This window comes from Nicotiana attenuata, chromosome 1 (genome assembly GCF_001879085.1).
Source record: "Nicotiana attenuata strain UT chromosome 1, NIATTr2, whole genome shotgun sequence".
Classification (NCBI taxonomy): Eukaryota; Viridiplantae; Streptophyta; class Magnoliopsida; order Solanales; family Solanaceae; genus Nicotiana; species Nicotiana attenuata.
Window position 1 is genome coordinate 57,433,889 of NC_031989.1, and position 23,393 is coordinate 57,457,281.

General features: G+C 36.3%; 1 protein-coding gene across 1 annotated transcript; it reads right to left on the minus strand.

Moving 5' to 3' along the window:
- LOC109227174 (methylcrotonoyl-CoA carboxylase subunit alpha, mitochondrial) lies at positions 9,725 to 22,730 on the minus strand. The gene is made up of 16 exons (XM_019392234.1): positions 22,320 to 22,730; positions 20,670 to 20,791; positions 19,469 to 19,616; positions 19,099 to 19,236; positions 18,819 to 18,914; positions 18,687 to 18,746; positions 17,595 to 17,687; positions 17,412 to 17,523; positions 16,059 to 16,163; positions 15,131 to 15,267; positions 14,780 to 15,014; positions 14,534 to 14,691; positions 14,324 to 14,440; positions 11,175 to 11,417; positions 10,970 to 11,065; positions 9,725 to 10,055 (listed from the first exon to the last, which is right to left on the minus strand). Exons 1-16 carry the CDS (start codon positions 22,656 to 22,658, stop codon positions 10,050 to 10,052), a joined length of 2,205 nt encoding a protein of 734 aa, XP_019247779.1. The 5' UTR covers positions 22,659 to 22,730; the 3' UTR covers positions 9,725 to 10,049.

The window sequence follows — 23,393 nt, forward strand, 5'->3', positions numbered from 1 at the left end:
ACTTTTAATAAGAATAATTATCCGACCAAGGGCTAACCCACGCACATATAAGGAAGAAGCTATCGCAATATCCTTCACACAAATGATATTTATCTTTCCCATGACTATTTAGTGTGTCTCAACAACGTGTGGGAGAGAAGGAGGAGGGCTCTTTACCGGTATCATAGCGGGGAGAATGAAAGTATTAGTGGGAAGATCTTTTGTTCTATCGGCCGCCCCGAGTATAATATGATGCCATCTCGAAGAGTTGAACGCTAAAAGACAATAGGTAGGAGAAGGAATGTAGTTTAAATCTTGCAGTGTAATCCAATACAACAATATTGAAGCAATATTGAAGGTGGATGTTTCTGCTTTATCTTTTACAGAAGACTCTGACCCAAAATTGGCCTTCTGAAAGCATTGCACAGTTGCCCATATCCGCTGTAATCATATCCAAATTAGTAGGGTTCTGCGTCCACTTCCCTAAGTTTACATGTCTGAAGCTAATTCACCTAGCTAATGTCTTTCGAATGAATGTCTATAGTTGGATTCAAGATCTTAACCATTTGAAAGCAGCATCAAAAGATAATCTGAAAATTCCGCTTTTAATTTCAGTGGTCATTCAACTATGTATTTTTTTATATATAATTTCCCATAGATTGGGAGTGTTGTATTACTTCAAAAGATAGTTGTCAATATTACAACACAAGGGTAAAGATTACCCTTTCAAAAAAGGTAGCAAGGTTATAATAAAATCAGATTCACATGCCACAAACAAAAAATCCTAGCTTACAAAAAAATTGGCCTTGTCATACTTAATTCTAATGCTTGGAATTTGGCTTTTGTCCAAGTGAAATGGGCCTTTGGCTACTTTAGGAAGTTGCTGCCCAGAAAAGAAGAAAGCTCCACTTTGAGCTTTTGATGCCATTTTTGCCAAGTTGTCCGCTAGTTGGTTAGCTTCTCTATAACAATGGAGAATGTCTATATTAGACGTGCGCCTCAATTGTGCCATTTTTTCCGTGATCGTAGCCATTTTGTAGTTGCTCTCTGTCTCCCCCTTAGCAAATCAGCAAGCATTAGGGAGTCCTACTCTAGAGTAAAATCTATATAGCCATTCTCAATACACCAGGTAATGCCAAAATGTGTTGCATATGCCTCCGCTGTATTATGGTTGTTGCATCTATAAGGGACCGAGAACGCCATAATAATTTCACCATTGTCTTTTCGTAAAACACCTCCAATCTAGCACTCCCATCTATCTTGTTGAAGCTTCCATCCGTGTTAAGCTTGAGTCTTCCTGACGATAGTTTTTGCCATTGCACTACCATGAGACTTTGTTTGGGGTGTAACCTTACCACTGTGTCGCATAGCCTGTTCCAAGGCATTTGAAGGTCACACTTTGGATATGCTTTGTGGAGAGCAGCTTTCACATTCCAACTTATTTGTTGCGCAGTTTATAAAAGTTGAATTTTTTTTGTTCACCATACCTGTAGGCACAATATTCTTTCCAAAGTACCCAACATATAATGATAGGGGTAATATTTAATACCTGTTTATGTACAGCATTTACAGAACTAGTATTCCACCAACTATTTAAGATATTTCTAATAGGGTGGGGGTGATAGCTAATGCCAAGTTGAGAGCCAAACAGTTTCCAAACATAACTGGCCGCCTGTCCTACAAAAATATGGTGCATATTTTCATAGATAGGGTTCTCACAGCAGTTACACCTAGAAACAATTTGTCTCCCAAACCTAGAAATAACTTCATCGAAGGGGAGTTTTCCATTCTAGAACCTCTAAACCAGAAACAACATGTTAATAGGAACACTAGGATTCCATAACTTACCCATGAGGTGTTGTTTAGTTCTAGAGTTTCTTACCAGATGCCAAGCTGTGTTTTTGGAATATTTGTCATTCTCAATAAGATCCCAATAGATTTTATCTTCTTTATCTTGGCTTCCAATGTCAATGCTAAGGATATGATTGATCAGATGTTCAGGAAGAACAGCATTCAGCTTATTAACATCCCACCTGCCTTCAGTGATGAATTCATTGACCAAAGTTTTATGACTCTTTCTAGTGTTATTAACAAGACCCGCAAGGTGACCTTTTAAGGTCCAATTATCCTACCAGAAAAGCTACTAGAACCAGAATTAATATGCCAAATCATGTGTTTTTCAGCCGTGTTTCTTATCTTAAGGACATGTCTCCAGGTATGAGAGTTACCAGCAACCCATCAAGTGAGGTCTTATACAATATTTGCTCCTAACATATTTTGCCCAAAGAGATGATGTGGACCTAATCCTCCACCATCTCTTTATAGCCAACATATCACTAAATATCTTCCAACCTACGCACACCAATGCCACCTTCATCAGTAGGCACAGAAAGGTTGTTCCAGGAGCTCCAGTGGTACCTCTTATGCTCACTCGAAGTACCCCAAAAGAAATTAGCAAAATATTTTTCAATTAATTTAAAAGTGGTTTTGGGGGGGGGGGGGACATAGCAGATAAAGTGTAAAAAGGGAGCGATTGAAGGACACTTTTAATCAACACAGACTTACCACCATAAGACAAGAGCTTGCCCTGCCAACCATTGAGCCTTTTCACAATTTTACTAATTAAAGTGTCAAAATATTCAGCCTTTTTCCTACCCACGTAAAGTGGGCAGCCAAGGTAAGTGAGAGGAAAGTTTTTATCCATAAAGCGAGAACACTTCCTAATTCTATTAATCCTGTTAGCAGCATTCTTAGGTGCAGTGAAGAAAAAATTCTTGTCTCTATTAACCAGTTGACCAGAGCTTTCCTCATAGTTACTAATTCGCTTCAAAACAAGTTTAATATATTTAGAGTTACCGCTACTGAAAATGACAATATCATCTGCATAAGCTAAGTGATTAACTTTAGGGACCTTATCATGCATAGAGAAAGGAATAAAGTCAGCGTGATTGTACAAGTTATTAAGGGATCTGGAAAGAACTTCAGCAGCTATAATAAACAAGGAAGGGGAGAGGGGATCACCTTGTTTAAGGCCTTGAGATAAGGAGAAAAAACCATGCCTAGACCCATAAATAATGATCGAATATCACACATTTGAAATCAAGTTATGAACCATGTCTGTCCAATGATTAGAGAACCCAAATTTCCTTAACACAGAGAGTACAAAGGGCCAAGACATTCTATCATAGACTTTAGCCATATCTAGCTTAGTGACAACATTCTCACCCTTGTTCTTATCGGAAATTTTGTGAATAATTTCTTCAGCTAATAACATATTTTCATAGATTAGCATATCCTTCACAAAGCCACTTTGATTAGGAGAAACTAATTTATTCAATAAAAGGTTAAGCCTTAAAGAGAGGATTTTTGAAATGATTTTGTTAGAGAAGTTAGACAAACTAATTGGTCTAAAATCTGTAAACTAGAAGGACAGTCAATTTTGGGAACCAAAACTAAGCAAGTATGAGAGAAGAATTTAGTCAGACCTTTTCCTTTGAAGACCTCTATCACAAAAGCAACAACATCTTTTCTGATAATTTTCCAGCAGCTGTGATAGAATGCTTCATTGTATCCATCTGGACCGGCAGTGCTATTAGGACTAAGGCTCATAACAGCATTTTTGATTTCCTCTTAATCAGGCATCTGGTTGAGATTAGTGTTATCCTGCTCCGTGATGCATATTGGGATACATTCCAAAATAGAAGGATTGAAATTTTGCTTAGGAAGATTGAATTATGCCTTGAAGTGTCTGACTGTTGCTTTAGAAATTCTCTCATCCCCCATAATCCAATTACCCTTGTGATTTTTGATTCTGTTTACCCGTTGCTTCCTTCTTTTTTCCCTGATCATGCAGTGAAAATACCTGGTATTCCTGTCACCATCTTCAAACCATTTTATTCTCGACTTCTATTTAAGGAGGGATTCTTGAATGCTAAGCCATCTAATATATTCCTCATGGGCCCTATTTACTTCTTCTCTGCTCAGTTCAGTATTATCCTCAATGTCCTTATCCTCTAGAAATTGTAGTTTCTCTTCCCAGTTGTTAACAGCATCATGAATGTCCCCGATGTCTTCCCTGGACCATTGTCTTCCCAGGACCATTGGTTTGGGGGGGGGGGGGGGACATAGCAGATAAAGTGTAAAAAGGGAGCGATTGAAGGACACTTTTAATCAACACAGACTTACCACCATAAGACAAGAGCTTGCCCTGCCAACCATTGAGCCTTTTCACAATTTTACTAATTAAAGTGTCAAAATATTCAGCCTTTTTCCTACCCACGTAAAGTGGGCAGCCAAGGTAAGTGAGAGGAAAGTTTTTATCCATAAAGCGAGAACACTTCCTAATTCTATTAATCCTGTTAGCAGCATTCTTAGGTGCAGTGAAGAAAAAATTCTTGTCTCTATTAACCAGTTGACCAGAGCTTTCCTCATAGTTACTAATTCGCTTCAAAACAAGTTTAATATATTTAGAGTTACCGCTACTGAAAATGACAATATCATCTGCATAAGCTAAGTGATTAACTTTAGGGACCTTATCATGCATAGAGAAAGGAATAAAGTCAGCGTGATTGTACAAGTTATTAAGGGATCTGGAAAGAACTTCAGCAGCTATAATAAACAAGGAAGGGGAGAGGGGATCACCTTGTTTAAGGCCTTGAGATGAGGAGAAAAAACCATGCCTAGACCCATAAATAATGATCGAATATCACACATTTGAAATCAAGTTATGAACCATGTCTGTCCAATGATTAGAGAACCCAAATTTCCTTAACACAGAGAGTACAAAGGGCCAAGACATTCTATCATAGACTTTAGCCATATCTAGCTTAGTGACAACATTCTCACCCTTGTTCTTATCGGAAATTTTGTGAATAATTTCTTCAGCTAATAACATATTTTCATAGATTAGCATATCCTTCACAAAGCCACTTTGATTAGGAGAAACTAATTTATTCAATAAAAGGTTAAGCCTTAAAGAGAGGATTTTTGAAATGATTTTGTTAGAGAAGTTAGACAAACTAATTGGTCTAAAATCTGTAAACTAGAAGGACAGTCAATTTTGGGAACCAAAACTAAGCAAGTATGAGAGAAGAATTTAGTCAGACCTTTTCCTTTGAAGACCTCTATCACAAAAGCAACAACATCTTTTCTGATAATTTTCCAGCAGCTGTGATAGAATGCTTCATTGTATCCATCTGGACCGGCAGTGCTATTAGGACTAAGGCTCATAACAGCATTTTTGATTTCCTCTTAATCAGGCATCTGGTTGAGATTAGTGTTATCCTGCTCCGTGATGCATATTGGGATACATTCCAAAATAGAAGGATTGAAATTTTGCTTAGGAAGATTGAATTATGCCTTGAAGTGTCTGACTGTTGCTTTAGAAATTCTCTCATCCCCCATAATCCAATTACCCTTGTGATTTTTGATTCTGTTTACCCGTTGCTTCCTTCTTTTTTCCCTGATCATGCAGTGAAAATACCTGGTATTCCTGTCACCATCTTCAAACCATTTTATTCTCGACTTCTATTTAAGGAGGGATTCTTGAATGCTAAGCCATCTAATATATTCCTCATGGGCCCTATTTACTTCTTCTCTGCTCAGTTCAGTATTATCCTCAATGTCCTTATCCTCTAGAAATTGTAGTTTCTCTTCCCAGTTGTTAACAGCATCATGAATGTCCCCGATGTCTTCCCTGGACCATTGAGTTAACCTTTTACTGAGAGTCTTCAATTTAGTTTGCAGGATCCACAAAGGATTACCCTTAACATTGACACTCCAACTATCCTCGACAATATTGAAAAAACAAGGCAGATTGGTCCAACAGTTGAGGAATCTGAAGTATCTTTATACAATTGTGATTAGAAGATAAATTCTTCATGAGAAGAGGTCTATGATCAGATCCGGTTCTTGCCATATGCCTAATAGAGCATCTCTAGAACAGAGTGTCCCACTTGTCATTCACAAAAACTCTATCCAATCTCTTCCAAATCCTCTTCCTTGGTCTCCTGTTGTTGCACCAAGTGAATTTTGGCCCAGAGTAACCAATATCTGTAACACCTCAATTGTCCATAAAATTCTAAAAATCGGTTCTTTTGTACATTCTATGAGGTTTACCCCCTAATTTTTTATTTAGATCAAGGATCACATTAAAATCACCCCCGATACACCAAGGATCATTCACGATAGCACTATCCTGTTGCAAAGAGGACCAAAGATCTCTTCTTTCTATAGAGTTGCACTAAGCATAAATCGCCGTAATGAGAATATCTTGATTGCAAGTGGCCTTCTCCAACTTGATAGTAACATGTTGATCGCTTTCTGAGAAGATCTGATTGTTGTTGAAAGAGTTCCAAAAACACCAAATTTGACCGTTACCATTTGAGTGGCAGTATTGAAATCCCAAAAATCTCCTGTGGCCGTCTACCTTCTCTTTCGAGATAAAAGGTTCGAAGATAGCCACGAACTGAGTGTTGTTGATGTCAATAAGTTTTTTAAGCCTGTGAATGGCTTTTTGGATCTCACTCCCCTTCTGTTCCAGAAGATTGCACTAATCATAAGAACAATTTGGGGTGTTATCCTTTTTTTGTTTCCTCTTTTGTGAAGGATAGTTTCTGTTTCTTTGACTTTTGCTACTTTTTCGTGTTTCACTTCTCCCTCTTCTACTAGAGTTTAGATTATCATCTCTTTGACTTTTCGAGACCTCATCTATGTCTTCATTCTCAGTATCACTGCCCCTTTTGTAGTTCATGTCGATTCTGTTGGTACTGCCTTCGTTAACCTCTTGCTCCCATTCTTTGCCATCCAAATCGACAACTAAGTTTATACCTGGTAAATTTCTTATTTCTGATGGAACAGTAGATGTATTTGAGTCACAGTGAACATGTTTGTTATTCTTTTCTGCCTTGCCTTCTTCCTTCTTGATAGTCTCTTTATCTTGTGAAGACCGTTTACCCTCATCTATTTGTATGTTAGTAGCCTTCTTCCTTTCTTGCCCTTCTATTGTACCAATTCCAGTAGAAGTATTCTGCTTCCCCTCATCCTGTACATCTAGAGCTTTTGGATTTTCATGAATTTGCATATTGTCCCTAATTTCTGCTAAAGATTGATCATTTTGTTTGCTTGTCGATATAGAGACAGTATTCTTCTTGCTGTTGTTCTGGGCATGTTTGAACTTGACTTCGCTTTTCTTTTTTGGCATCTTTTTGGCTTTCTTCTTTTTAGTTTTCTTCTTCATACTTTTCTCCTCCTTGTTTTTAATGATCTTATTATCGTCTAGTCCATCTTCCTATTGCTTTTTTTTCAATGTCGACACTATGTGAGTCTGCTTGAATTGTCTCCTCTTTGCCTTCACTGTTGTTTCCCGTCATTTTGTTCATAGATTGTGCATCCTCCTCATTTTTGGTAATCTTGTCACCTTCACCCTCCTCCTTCTCTTGAGCAGCCTTTTCCTTTTCTAGAGCCCTACAATTGACTATGTAGTGACCCAATTTCCGACAATGTTTACAATACTTCGGCACACCTTCAACTATGTATTTATTTCACAAAAAAATCACTATTCTATTTTTTTATCACTTAAAAGTCACTCAACTTCATCTTTCTCACTTAAAAGTCATTCTAGCTCAAAACCATAAAATATTCAACAAAAAAATTGACATGGCATTAAATGTAATTAAAAAACCTAAAATAATACCACCATCAGCTTAAATGACCATACTCAATTCGGTCTCATTTCCCCCTCAACTCTGCTTGACCCTAACCCAAATAGGTTAAGATAAAAAATTATGTTTCTCCATCTAATAAAATACACTATGTGGTTGCTCTTTGAATTAGTTCTTTTAATCTAATAATTAGGTTTTCTAAATTTCTTTTTGGATCTTGGTCGTACCAATGAAATATTATACCGTGCCTTTCTTTTGTCCAAACTATTAATGCTATAGGTTGCCTGCGATTGCAGTGTATATTAACAACTTTCCTCATGCACTTTAGTTGTGGGTATTGCTAACTAACAATATTTTTGTTTATTGATGTTGCTTAATAAGCAATATTTTGATATTACGGTAGTACTTTAACTTCATGAAAATTATAAAATGATCTGAAGAATGCAAAAACTAGTTCTATTCATATTTTTATGGACTTTTAGGGCATTGATGGCATTAAAGTATTGTAAAGAATTTTTCTAGCATAAAATGATTGTTCTTGTCTTCTCCTTTTGATGGTCTAATATTAATAACTCATTTGGGTAAGGTCAAATCGGGTTGAAGGGAAATAAGTCAAACTGGGTATGGTCATTTAAGTCGATGTGGCATTATTATTAGATTTTTTTAATAAATTTAATGCCAAGGAAAATTTTTTGTAGAATATTTCATAGGTTTTGAGCTAGAATGACTTTTAAGTGAGAAAGATGAAGTTGAGTGACTTTTAAGTGATAAAAAATAGAATAGTAACTTTTGTGAAATAGACACATAGTTGGATGATCACAAGTGAAATTAACCCAAATCTTTTCATAACATTACTCTGAATAATGGATCCTATAATTTCATGTAAAATTCCTATTCCAAAATGCAGAGACAGACACAATGCTGTCCATATCCAAGACCAAACAAGAAATGAGCACACCTAGATCATATTACGTTTCAGAGGAAATGAGTGGAGAATCAAGAAATATAGAAAGATACTACAGTGCTAAAAATAAAGTGTTGACAAAGAGTGTCGTCTAGTTTTCTTTTTCATCCCAATCATCAAAGTCCTCATTAGGACATGCATCTTAATTCTTGTAGGTGTCAAGTAATCCACACGAAGGGCATAATTGAACTTGCCAAAACATGGATGGAAGAGCAAGAAAAGATGGCCGGGGTTCGTCTCGATTTATGAGGAGAATAAAGACCAAATCCCCGTGTCTTACTTCGGTTAAAATGGGCATGAATGAAGTAGGAGGGGTATTTCGTTAGATAATTGGCAAACATCTAAACAAATTTCACCTCATCAATTTTCATAGAACGATACCCAATTTGATTTTGAGCAACTGCATAATTCATAATTGTTAGTTTGTTATTGCGTGCAGAGATCAAAGCTACAAAAAATGTTGTTCGCCAAAATGTGTGAACTTAACCACGATAGTAGAGTTTTATATAATAATCATCAAATGCTTGAAAAATATGAGCTCGAAACTCCCAATCCTTGTATTCCCTTTAAGTTACACCCTCTCTTTTTTTGATAACCATGGTGTCTTTTTTTGATAACCATGGTGTCCGGGCCAGCTTGTGCACACCTCGACTAATTCCACCATCTACCTGCCACCTCCCACGGGAACCATGAGGTCTTGAACCTAAGACCTCATGGTTCTCACCCACTTTATTGACCACCAGGCCACACCCTTGGATGCGTAAGTTACACCACCTCTTAATCACACAATGTTGAATGTTCCCCTAGATTTGTCAAGTTTGACGTTCAAATTGCAACCAAAATGCACATAGAACAAAGAAATGAAACAGAAAGCCGTAGTGCTTAGGAGAATATCCAAAAGTTACAAGGAGAATAACAATACAAGCTGCATAGATACGTCTGAATTGGGATATAACTATTATGATTACATTGTTTGTCAAAAGTGTAGTCTCCAAACAGCAAGACAGCAAAACCACAGTATTCTTCCATGGAATAGTTCCACTGATGAGTTCAAGACTAAACAGGAAATGAACGAAGCATCATAATGACGTAAACTGACAGAAGAGCAGGAGAAAAAAGATGAAGCAAAGCACACCTTTTTCTTGCAATACCCAGCAAATACTTTCGGAACTAATCAGAAAGAACAACTTATATCTTAGCAATGAATGAGCAACCATTGATCATTTATCACTAATCCAGACAATTTTTGAGCTGGAAAGCATTCCATTTTACAAATAAACATAATTGAAGTACAGAACAAGAAACTCCAAGACGTTTACATGTCAATGTTGTTATTCCTCTTTCTTATAATCAATGTTTTTCTTCTTACACCGATGTACAGTCTCATAGGAAGGTCATATATACAGTTTGTCTAGGATGATGTTGTCACCGCCTCTTGATAAATTTTAGTCCTGTCAAGATTAGAACAACTAATTCAGCATATCCTTTCATCATTATATGCTGATATAGTAACGATATTGAACTAACATGAAAAAATGTCTATTCTAACAAAAATACTTCTTCACAAGAGAGTAAAGACTGCACTAGTCTTAAGCTATCTGTTTTGTAAAATCAACAGGGGACCAAAAGGATTAGCAGTGGCCACCAAACAGAGATGCAAGATATCAGTGTTGAGGACAATAATGAGGTTGGTAAACACAAAGAGGTAAAAACGAGGTGAAACTAACAGAAAAGACAATTAGATACATGGAGCTAGCTCTGGTAAATTTGAGGTGAGCTTGAAAACAGAAGAGGCATTAGGTACAAGGAGCTAGCTCTGGGTTACTCAAATTTTGCAGGTCTTCAAAGTGATATTTTGACCTTTTTCTAGAGTAATATTATGAATTATAGTATTTGTTGATTGGGCAGAGAAAGGTGCGTAAATAGATTAAGAACACAGTTCTCACTTTTGTTATGTAAAGTAGACAATCCACCTAAACATGCAGAATCATGTGCGTGGACATTTTTGGCTAAGCACATCAAGAGAGAGAGAGAGAGAGTATTCCTATATATATATATATATAGGAATACTTTTAGTTCCCTTTTGCTTCGCCAAAGCCACTTCTTCTGTGGCTTTGTTATGTTACCAGTTATCAGGATAAAGGTATGCAGGTGCTCAATTCTCTTCGAGAAATTCATTCATCAATGAAAATGCAGAAATATCTAGCATTTTTCTGCATATATATCCTAATTTTACTTGATGTCCAGAATGTTAAAAATGCCATAACAGCCTGATGCGTGTTCCCAATGTTTAAAATGATTTATGCAATATTTATTAAATGTAAATGCAAAACCTAGGCCATGAATCTTAAAAGAGAGGACTAACCTTGATAGCCAAGAGTTTAACACCATCTTGGACTGATTGGCCCACTTTAACTTCGAGCCCTCTTACATAACCATTAGATGGAGCCTTCACGACATGCTACTCATAGACAATGTAAAGAGAAGCGAAAGTGATAAATTAAAACCAGCCAAAACAATTAAAGCACTCAGGAGATTTTAATCTTAAGTTGCAGTTGTGATATACAAACCTCCATCTTCATTGCTTCTAATACCAACAAAGGTTGCCCCTCCTGAACCTTCTCCCCATCCTTCACCAAAACTTTAACCAGTAGACCAGCCATGGGTGCAACCACTGTGCCAGAAGGAAAAGATGTTGCCACGCGAGCAGGCTTGTCTATCGTTTCATCATCATCACAGATTTCAAGGCCCATCCTTTGTTTGAAGTGATGCTGGCAGTTGCCCTGCCAGATGTGAATATGCTCAATTTGATCCTGCAAAAATGGGAGTTTGGCTAATTCAATATTGATCAAGTTCTTTCAAATAGCAACCACTACACTTTCCATCAAGGGGCATCAAATTCTCATGAACCAGGATAAAATGTGCGAAAGATATGCAAACACTTTTATCTTTAGTCCAAAATGTATTTAGTGGACTAACTAACATCGTATTAACGCCCCGTGGAAAAAAATCTACACCTGGGATCACTAGAAGGTTAATCCTTATCTCTTCTTTTTCCCTTTTTCATTGGTTAGACTCTAAGTTGCTAGGACTCGGGTGCGGGCATCCGATACGGGCACAGATCTGAGTGTCGGATTCGGTAAATTTTAAGATTCGGGGGTGCGGATCCAGGTATGGATACGGGTGCGAGGATTCGGCTAAAAAAATTCAAAATATAAAAAATAGAACTATAAAGAGAAAAAGAAAGTCATTCAAGGCCTTCCACCAACTCTCCATCTATATCGCTGCTACCGTCTACCAAATGTTCGAACTCAGAACACGACCCCTTGAATTCTTGGTTTTTCCGAATCACAAAGCAGCAAATATGAGACAAAAGTACTACAATATTGAAGGGATGTCATTTCCCATGTCTTAAATCTGTTTTATTTTTCATTTTAGGAAATAAAAATCTCAATTTCTCCCCAAATTTGTTGATGGACTCATGTCAAAGTATCCGAAGTTAGTTGACCGAATCCGGGACGTATCCCGCTCCCGCTCCCGTCCCGTGTCGAGACGGGTGTGGCACCAAAAACGAAGAGTCCGCAACTTAGGTTTGGGAAGTGGTGTTGAACCCACTCTTTCTAAAAGCGAAAAACCGCAAAAAAGCAACAAGCCCATGGGGCTTGAAGCAAAAAGTAAGAAGTTGAGCGCACACTAAATATAACTAATACAACATTAAAAAATAACTAAGACAAATGTAGTATGTACTATAATGATCAAATTGAAGTAAATTTAGCATCCAATATGAATCCAACTTCTCACCATTGAGAATCAAAAAACCAACAGCTACTCGTTGGGATCACATCATGTGTCACCGTTCAATGCACACATTTCTATGAAACATGTAGCTTCGTAAATGAAGCGATAATCCCTCGCTTCACATCGTTTCATCACTCATTGCTTAAAACGATGGCTTTTAAGTAACACACTGGTTAAAACATCTACAATGTTATGGATAATTGGATATTGAGGAGCCAAAAATTGTCCTATACTATGTGACTACACATTTGAATGTTTTTCTGCTCCATCAATATGAAATACATAATGACAGTCATTTTGTTGGTTGTTAAATTACTGCTGTTCCTACTAATATTACAAATATGATATAGCACAGGACGATAAATTTGAGAATGATTACAATCCTCAAATGGTCTCTTTATAATTGAGGGGAAAGTGAGAACAAGCAGTTCCGAGAAGTATTTGGAAGGACCACAATATACTTGGAATATAACACGTTGGAATATGCCTGATTAAAATTGAGGTGCACTCATACTCATCTGGAATATTTCTACTAAACATTTCAAACTCACCCGCCATCCTATTTAGGTGTTCTACTTTCATATGACATGGCTTCTAAGGCAGATTGTACTTGAATATGGATGGATCATGGAGAGAGTTAACTTTTCAAATCTGAACCTTTTCTTATTATTTAGCTAGATCCCATCATATCTTTCTTGATAAGAAAGTACTGTAAAATTAATGAAGAGTGTATCTGAAAAGCTTCTCTTCTAGGAAAGTGGACATATCTTTGGGACAGCTTGAAAACAAACTTTAATTTGGGGGGGAGAGGAAACATGTTAGTGGAAATCTGAACATTTTGAGACAACCTAAAATAGAAAGCATGCCATTTATGTTAGGACTACAAGTTAATTCTTGGAAAGCCTATGAATTAACAAACTAAAGTAGTTCAACAGTGAAAGGCATTGCAATCTTGAACCTTGAAACTTCCGAGATTAAATCTGTTGCAGACTTGCAAGATATGAGATAAAGAGTATGTAGGATTAGGAGATTGCTTGTTGACCTATCCATACCTTGGCTAACCGGCATTTGTTCCTCAAATTAACACAAGCCTTTCCGTCTTTATCCCAATTCTTTAGCAAGTATGTACTTCTACCACGAAAACAATTACTCCCTCCGTTGAACATATTTCCTTTTTAGCTAGTTCCAAAAAGAATGACCACTTTCTAAATATGAAAACAATTTAACTTAAACTTCCAATTTTGCTCTTAATAGAAGCTCTTATAGTCACACAAATACTATGGCATGTTTAAGACCACAAGTTTAAAAAAATAATAGCCACACAAATGTTATTACTTTTTAGAACCAATAAGTTCCAAAAGTCTTCATTTCTTCCTTAAAAAGCTATGTGCGCGGTCAAATAGGTTCACATAAATTGAAACGAAGGGAGCACTACATATACATGTATCAATGTACATAAGAGTGTGCGTGTATGTGTATTTATGTACATATGTAAGTCAATTGTTTGGGGTGTGTGTGTGTGTGTGTGGGGGGTGGGGGGGGGGGGGGGGAGGAAGAAGCTATGTTAGGCGTTCCAACAACTCCAATTTTTATAAGAACTTTCAAGCAAATTTTTCAAATATTATGATAAGCACCTTTTTAATTTTATTTTTATTTTGTAAAATGTTGGCCTGAGATGGAATTAAATGGAAACATGAATTCATATAGCCGATCCCAACTTTTGGGACTGAGACATAGTTGTTGTAAGATAAGCTCCTTTTTGAGGGAGTAGGAATCTGTCATGTATTCCGAATGATTATTTCTATTCTTGGTAAAGGAGAAAAGGTTGGTCAGCCTCAGCCTAAACGTAGTTCTGCAGCATGTCAATCAGTATGTATGCCAGGACAGCTAGAAGATAAAGACCTGAAATATAAGGTGTTACCTTCGAATAAGCAGCCAAGCAGACATTCAGGCTTAGACCATTGACTTCAACTCTATAGTCATTGTTGCTTAGTTGTGTCACTTGGATCTCCAAACCAGGGGAATTGCTTTCTCCTGTCTAAAGATATAGATCATTTATGGAAACATTGTAAGGCAAAAAGAAATTCGACCACAATCATTCAACTATGTCAAACAGAGAAATTACCAGTACCTCAACTAGGTATTTCCCATCTGGCAAATAGGTGATGGAGACTGTCAAAAGATCTGAACCGCTATTATTGTATTGATTTTCCCATTCAAGATCCACTTTTCGCTTAGCAAAATGATGGACTCTGAATGGAGGATTACCATACCACAAATGGAGGCCTCCTGCTTACGAGAACAGATCAATAAAGTTTGCATCAGCAGTCAGGACCAAGCACGCCTTGGCTAAACACAACAAGATTTTAGTATTCACCAGGAGCCTTATCCCTCAATGTTGCAAGTTCCTTTTGGCAAATGCATGCAGCTACAATAGATGCGGCATGTTTGGCAGCACTCTCAGCTTCTTGCGCTGATATCGAATTGGCACCATCTATGAACAGATCATCCTTGTACCGCTCAATAAAATGAGTTTCTACTTCACCATTTTGAAAAGCCCTATGGCTGGCAAGCTTAATGAGAAAGTCTATATTGGTGGGCAAACCTGCAACCTTCATTAAAAAAATGACCACGACTAGATCTCAATTACTAGAGTATTCTTGATTATAAACTATTTATCTGAGTCAATACCTGCAAAACAGGTCAGAACAAAAGAAAAAAATCATACCTGAAACTTTGACAAGCAATCTTTCATTTTTATAAGTGCTGCTAGGCGGTCTTGTCCCCATACTACTAGCTTTGCAATCATGGGGTCATAATGCATGCTTACTGCGTCGCCTTCCACAACTCCGGTCTCAACTCTAACTGCATTTTTGTATTAAAGTCATGCGAGTGCAAAATATACAGCTTAACAATACTTAGCATTTGCAAATCAGAAAGGCAATTTAAGCTGATAGATGATGATCAGCTCAGCAGAGAATCCAAAATGTGCTAGTCTCAGAACTTCATTAAACTATAGCAACTACTATAGTAAATATGTTATGATATCCATCAGCAAATTGAACAAGCTGGCTTGATATTTCAAAGGCCTTGCAGTAATTGACTACTACCTAAAGTTGAAGAGCCTTTAGCTAGGCAGTGTAAAAGGAAATCCAGCTGGGAGAGAGACCCAATGTCAATTCTGAGAATGATCCCATATAACAATTTGACATAAAAGGCACTGATAGATATCGTGGAAAGCCATTGCATACATTTTTCTGAGTGGATGAGATTTCAATATAGCAATTCATTTTTTTTAATATATATAACATTTCATAGACAATAAAATATTCAGAAATGTGAGAATGGTAGCAAGTGGCTGTTACTCCTATTCAACACCAAGGAAGCAGTTAAGCATCTGCTTGTAAATTTTGCAGCTATGGACGATGCCCTCTACATGGAAACTTGTTTCACATTTAAGATACTAGTAGGGTTAGACAAACACACAAATCAAGGAACAAACTCCAGTTGAAATGATAAGAAGATAAAAACTGCTCAAATATCTAGTTTCCCTCTTGAGAAATTGAGGGCTATATCCTGTTCCCTCAGTGATAACCCACTTAAAGAGCCTTATGTAACTTCTAATAAATAAGATGCTCATAATATGGAATCTGCACCTGTTGATGTAACTGTAACAGGACAATAACGATGAAGAACACCAGTTGCTGGAAGAAATCCTTTTGGAACATTTTCAGCATAAATTCGGGCTTCAAAAGCATGACCTGGCATCAAAATGAATGTTAATATCTAAGAATTTTCCAGTATGCTTTAGGTTTAACTTTAATTTAAACTCCCATATTTGTTTCCAGTAATAAGAAGAATTTCCCATAGCACTTTACTTCGGAGACAATTCTTCATGAAGAAATTCCACCGATAAGTAATAACTTATTATATTAAGCTCATATTGTGCTAGTCCAAGTTTGAAACAGAAAATTTCCCAGACCATTTCCACCATCAACTACATTAAACAGGAAGAACAACTTTTTGCTATAATCAAACACAGTTTCCTTCCGTCAGTTAAGTACTCGATTTGGATTGTGTTGTTAAAGACTATAGAAATGTCAACACCACCAAAAGTTAAGCTCATCACCGACCATTAGTGGATCTACATATGTTTTTTTGAAAAGGAGTGGATCTACATATGTTACAAAGATGATATTATATGAATCAAGGCACTAAATACTCGATTGGGATTGTGTTGTTAAAGACTAGAGAAATGTCAACACCACCAAAAGTTAAGCTCATCACTGACCATTAGTGGATCTACCTATGTTACAAAGATGATATTATATTAATCAAGGCATCATTTCCAGTAAATGGTTTCTCAATTCAGATGAGCCTTTGAGTAGCTATCGATATTATGACATAACAATAAATTGCTATTTTATTTTATTCGTAAAAGAACACTGATGTATCAATTAAACCTCTTGCACAGGTAATTTTTCTACTGATTCAAGTATTTATCCCTTTTTGCAAGTCAAGAAATTTCATAAAAAACCCAAGTTGGTGCAAAAAAGAAAAGTACAAGATCTGCATGTGACTTTGCTCAAGTCATCCATCGCTTTCCACCAAGTTTGACCAACTATCCATACGACATGGTATTATCTCTTTAGACCAAAGATACAAGTGAAAGAAAAAAGATCTCTTAATATTTTCTACACCACTCACTATTATGAAACAATCTCCAACTTTAACTTCAGGGTAATGTTAACAAAACTTTTATGCTATAGTATGTAATGGAACTAAATTGCTCTGAGTCCAAACAATTTTCAAATTTACCATCCAACAACCACAATTCCTTAAGACATCTTTACATTCCAGGGAAGTAAACAGGCAACTTTATATATTAGTGTCATGCTACCTAGTCGTACACAGTCTTGGTATTTCCAGGTCATGACTCTACCTGATCCTACCACTTTGTAAATAAATTTAGAGAACCATAAAGCAAGCTAACCAGTGTAAACTCTAACCTGAAAATGGCACCTCAGACTGAGTCAAGGGAAGAGGCTCCCCATTTGCAACACGTATTTGCCACTCCACAAGATCTTGACCAACAATCATCTCTGTAACAGGATGCTCAACCTGACGAAGATTGATTATATCCTCTGCTCTACTGCAATTAGAAAGGAAGGGAATAGACAGAATAAAAGTACCTGAAGACGGGTGTTCATCTCCATAAAATAAAATTGTCCAGATACTGTATCAACTATAAACTCAACAGTTCCTGCACTGTGGTAATTAACTGCCTTCAAACATAATGGAGGGGCTGTCAGATAGGGAAAACAATTGAGAACAATATAGAAAAAAGATTTCCATAGTTAACACTAAGGAACATAGTATAATATGAGAGGCTTTTTTACAGAAAATCTCTTCCAAACAGAAGGCTAGCGACACTAATTGATCAAGAATTAACTTTACCGTAACAGAATCAGTATAGGAACTCATCACGTTACACATAAGAGAGAGAGAGAGAGAGAGTCAGAGAGGGAAAATATATGATAAGAGAGGAAAAATTGAGAAATTTTCGTCCGATTGGTCATCTGGTGGCAACTTAGTAGGATGCTTTTCCAATTAAAAAATAAAAAATAAAATAAAGATTACAAAATTATTTAGCAAAGAAAAAAAAAGGAAACTAGTTATCAATCAAGGATGCAGGTTAATCCTTGCAGTAAATTGAGCTCTTAATTCACCACTATAATATCAAGCTTCAACCATGTTTTAGACAAAGACTGCAACTATCATGTAACACAATGCTGAGTTAGCATAATCCCATCCGAAGTGTAGGGATATGAGCTTTAACAGACTGTACTTCAGGTCAATAAAGGCATCAACCATTTCTTCCCCTGCTAGCCTTAAAATACATTGCTTTAATTTGTAAAACAATGAATCATTTGCATATGGCCCTCAATCACTAAAAATGCACACAAAAATGCCCTTCGTCTGTTACCGCCTAAACATACTCTAGCCTCTGTTACCAACTGATATGAAGCCCTCTCGGTAATATCACTTCCTACTCCTAGCTTTAATATTTCCAAAGTTTGCCACAAGATGCAGTGTCATGTTCTAAGTAATTGCTGAGATTCATGCACATGTATTAACGCATAAGCAGATAATTTTCTGGATTTCAGATAATTCCGTTTCAGTCAATAAAAAGTAAAGGCATGTAAAACTTAGCAGCCAATAAGCTTGACAACATTGATAAGATTACTTAATTTGCACAGAGAAAATAGACAAATTCATCTCACCTTAGCTGCAGATACAGCTGCTTGACCCAGGTGGGAGCGGAAGTCAGAGCTCACATTAGGCTGCGGATAACAAAGTTTTGTCAATCTTTTAGGACACTTCAAGAGAAATTAAGAAAATAACAGAAGTCTTACAGCTGGAGCTTCTTCTATTATCTTCTGGTGTCTTCGCTGCACACTGCAATCTCTCTCATAGAGATGTATAATATTACCTTGTTTATCCCCAAATATCTAACATATAAATGAAAGCAAACTGGAATTATAATGATAAAGTAAAAAGGGAAAGACAGGAAAATACAACAACTACTGCTAATATGCCTCAATCTAAAGCTAGTTGGAGTTCGCTTTTAATCTCACTAACAAGAAAAAAAATTTGAAAACATCAAGCAGTCGATCACACATAACAAAGAGCTACCTGGACTTCTATGTGTCTTGGTTTAGTAATATATTTCTCCAGTAGGATCGTACTTATACCAAATGATGCAGCTGCCTCACGTTGGGCCCCCAGGAATGAATCGGCAAATTCATTCGGACTCTGAACAATCCTCATACCCTGAAATTAAACAGGTTAGCAGACAGTAATTTTCTACGATGGAATAAGATAAATAAGATCCTTTTTTCAGACATACTTTAGCTATCTTGTTGGCACTATAAGATTTCTTCTTATGTTAAATTCTTTAATAGTAAGGGCCATACACAATAAGATTGGATCACACAACTCAGAAGCTTGAACTTAAGTTTGCACTCCTTAAGCAAAATAAGTAGCATGTTAACAGAAGGCAGACCTTCCCTCCACCTCCATGGGTTGGCTTAATTAAAATAGGATACCCAATCTTGTCTGCTTCCAACTTCATAAAGTCAATATCTTGCTCATCACCATGATATCCAGGCACAAGTGGAACCCCAGCTGCACCCATAATTCTCTTTGAAGCACTGAAGGAAATATCCAGAAAAAAGAAGGGAAATAAGCATGAATTGTCAGCAGCCAAATGCAGCTGCATACTGCTAAAGAACCACTTTATTGAAAGGTTAGAAGTTGGCAGTGCTATTAAGGCTATAAACTTACCAATTTGAAGTAATACTGTCAAACCCCAGCCACATAAAAACTCACAGACAAGAACCATATGACAAATCATTTCATAGAGCTGCATGCCAAAACGCTAGTCGGTCGATGCAATGTGATTTAACCTTGTCATATAGACACCCTCTAAGCCAATTTCTTAATCGATATGGGAAAAGCTGAACTTATTCTTCACATGCAGGTGATATAGGACTAAATTTTACTCATAAATCTTGCAAGGAAAGGATTATTGTCATGTTCCATGTTAGTATAGTGCACATGTGACCTTTGCAAATGTTGTGCTTCCCCCATAGAACATGCTTAACGCTGGATCAATTTTAAAAATCAATTGTCTGTGCATAGACAATCACTAAGGCTTGCTGCTAAGCATAAATGGACATTCCGGTCTCGCACGAACACTAACAGCAATCATGTTAATCTAAATGTCACAGTTAGACGCTTTAAATAGCCAAAATGCTTGCCGTAGATGCAAATTTGAGTCTGTGCAAACAGTTACTACCATCTATTCAAGTAGTAATTAATGCAGCCAGTAAACATTGGCGAGCTCCCTTCAAAAATTTAAATCAACCACATCAGTACAAAAACAGAAAGCAAGATAACACATGATTGTCCATACCCAAAGGTGGGAAAAAGTTGAAAATTCATAAACAAAAGAATGAAATAAACAAACACAGATCTTGTTCTTCCCATTACACAAGACTTTTTACCCAATTACTTCTCCTGCTGAAATTGAAAAGGTCATGAGCAACTTCTAAGATGAATCATAATCCTAATTCAAAGTTATGCCTTTGAATCTCCCTCAAACATTAGAACTAGCATTTGAGTGAGTAAACTGTTGCAGCATGAATTAACTTGATAAAAACATAGGCACAACATGAAAACAAGTGGAATGCAGTGAATTCTACCTTTTATCACCCATGTCACGGATTGCAGAGGCAGGAGGTCCTATAAACGAGAGACCCTCATCCTCACAAAGTTGAGCAAAGTCGGCACTTTCAGATAAGAAACCATAACCTGGGTGGATAGCCTAATTATAAAATAAACAGAAATATAAACAAGTGATCCTCTCTGAATAGTCACGTGACATTAACCGCCAAAAGTTTAATTTAGAAGTACGACAAGTTAAAATATGTGAACCACAGGGAACATGGAATTATCATGAGTCGAACAGGGGAAGAAAAGTTCTACAGAAATCACAGAAATGAGTATGTTTATTGTATTAACTAGATTTTTTGAAATCATGCCAAGAAAGGCCATGTTTTCTAGTTAAGAAATAACATATTTGAGGACTATGTTGCGCAGACTCTCCAAAAATGTTGCTGCACCCGTGTCGGATCCTCCAAAAATGCACTACTTTTGGAGGATCCTGTACACACCAAAGGACATTTTTGGAGAGTCAAGCAACAGAGTTTGAGGAAGCCATAGCATGACAAAGCCTAGCATCTAATCCCATTGAACTTTAACACAAGACATAGCTGGATCTGGAACACTTACTGAGCAAGTGCAGTGTGGTGTACGTGTCAAATATTTTCATATATTGTATAGCTAGGTAAAATAATCATGGAATTGTCCTTATATCTCTTAAAAGAGAACAGAGATGTATATTGGTAAGTACAATAACGACTTGTAAAGCTGTATATCTCCACCATTAGAGTTAAAAAAAAAGTGCATTGTTTTCATATTCGACATTTTAACCAGGTTTACGTGTTACCAGTCCCCAAAAGTCATAAGAAATGACAAGCATATATATTACACACTGACATCCCATATAAACAATAGTATACTAATGTATCAAGTTCTTGCTTGAAAAATAACGTTCTGTAACAACCAAAAAGTTACAAGAAATGACAAGCATATATATTACACACTGACATCCCATATAAACAATAGTATACTAATGTATCAAGTTCTTGCTTGAAGAATAACGTTCTGGAACAACCAAAAAGTTATAAGAAATGACAAGCATATATATTACACTGACATCCCATATTAACAATAGTATACTAATGTATCAAGTTCTTGCTTGAAGAATAAAGTTCTGGAACAACCAAAAGAACATATCACCTAGAAATTAGCATGTACATATTGTCTTCTATACACTCAAATCACCCACAAAATATTCTCTCTGTCCCAATTTATGTAGCGGTGTTTGACTGGGCTCGGAGTTTAAGAAAGAAGGACTTTTGAAACTTGTGGTGTATAATAAGCCATAGACATTTGTGTATGAATCATCTAAATTAAGTGTAAAATTGTAAATTCAGAGGTAAATTGTTTCGAAATGAGGAAATATGACATTCTTTTGGGGACAGGCTAAACAAAAGTACGCCACATAAATTGGGACAATGTAACATGTAACAACCTCTTATTAGCAACCTGTAAACTAGAGTCTAGACATGTTAAATAACATTGACGGTGTAAAAAAAATCACATCAAGTTTAAGAATCATATTAACTACATATAATTCAATGCGAAGACAGTGATCATGTCCTCATACACTCAACTGATAAGGTACATAATCAAGGAAGAGAATCGGAGATATATGTTGAGGCATATACCTGAGAGCCTGATCGATTAGCAGCTTCGATAATAGCAGAAGCATTCAAATAGCTCAAACGTGCAGGGGGAGGACCAATTCGAAAAGCCTCATCGGCGGACTTCACGTGCAAGCTATCTCTATCGGCATCACTGTAAACTGCGACGGTACGAATCCCTAACCTTTTAGCGGTTTTGATAATTCTACAAGCAATTTCGCCTCTATTTGCTATCAGTATTTTCTCAATCCGTTGATTATTGGAACTCTTTATTGATGGTGCCGTGGAGTAGAGTAATGTTTGATGAAAAATGTGTGGTTTTGTGTGTATTTTCCGCCGGAGTATAAAAGCCATTAACGACATTGCTATGAGGAATAGTGGTGTAGTGTGGTCCAATGGAGTACTGAAAGAGAGCTTAAAGAAGAAATTGCTACTACTCCTAAATTTATAGCTGCTCTTCCCATTTTAGAGATAGCTACTTCTAAAATGTTTGGTAACTATTTTATTTTTTTTACATTTTGTAAAATTTAAATTCCATGGGTGACTTCAAACATTATTTTCATATTTTATTTCATCTAAGCAATACATTATCCTCTCTTTACTAGTTTGTTGTAAAAAATAATATATTTTTATGTTCGAAAGTGATTAAATATTAAACTGTTTGTTTCATTGTTAACGAGAAACTTTATAATCATAAAATATAGTAATAATTATGTAATACTGTAAATTTAAATATTTATAGTCATACAAATATTTTGCGTATTTAAAATAACTTTAAAAAATTTTAATAGTACCTTTTCTTCTTAAACTTGATGCTTAATCTATATACCATATTAGAAGAATGAAGGCCCTTAGCGAAATATTCTTTGCCTTTTTTTACCCTTTTAAAATAGAGTTCACATTAAACAAAATAGTCATTCAATAATCTCCCTAATATTTAGAAATAATCATTTAATTATTTTTTTAATATTTAGGAATAGAGATTTAATTAATTTCCTACTATTTAGGAATAGTAATTTAATTAATATTCTACTATTTTGGAAAAGACATTTAATTATTTTCTAATATTTAGAACTTTTACTTTTTAATTCCTTTCGA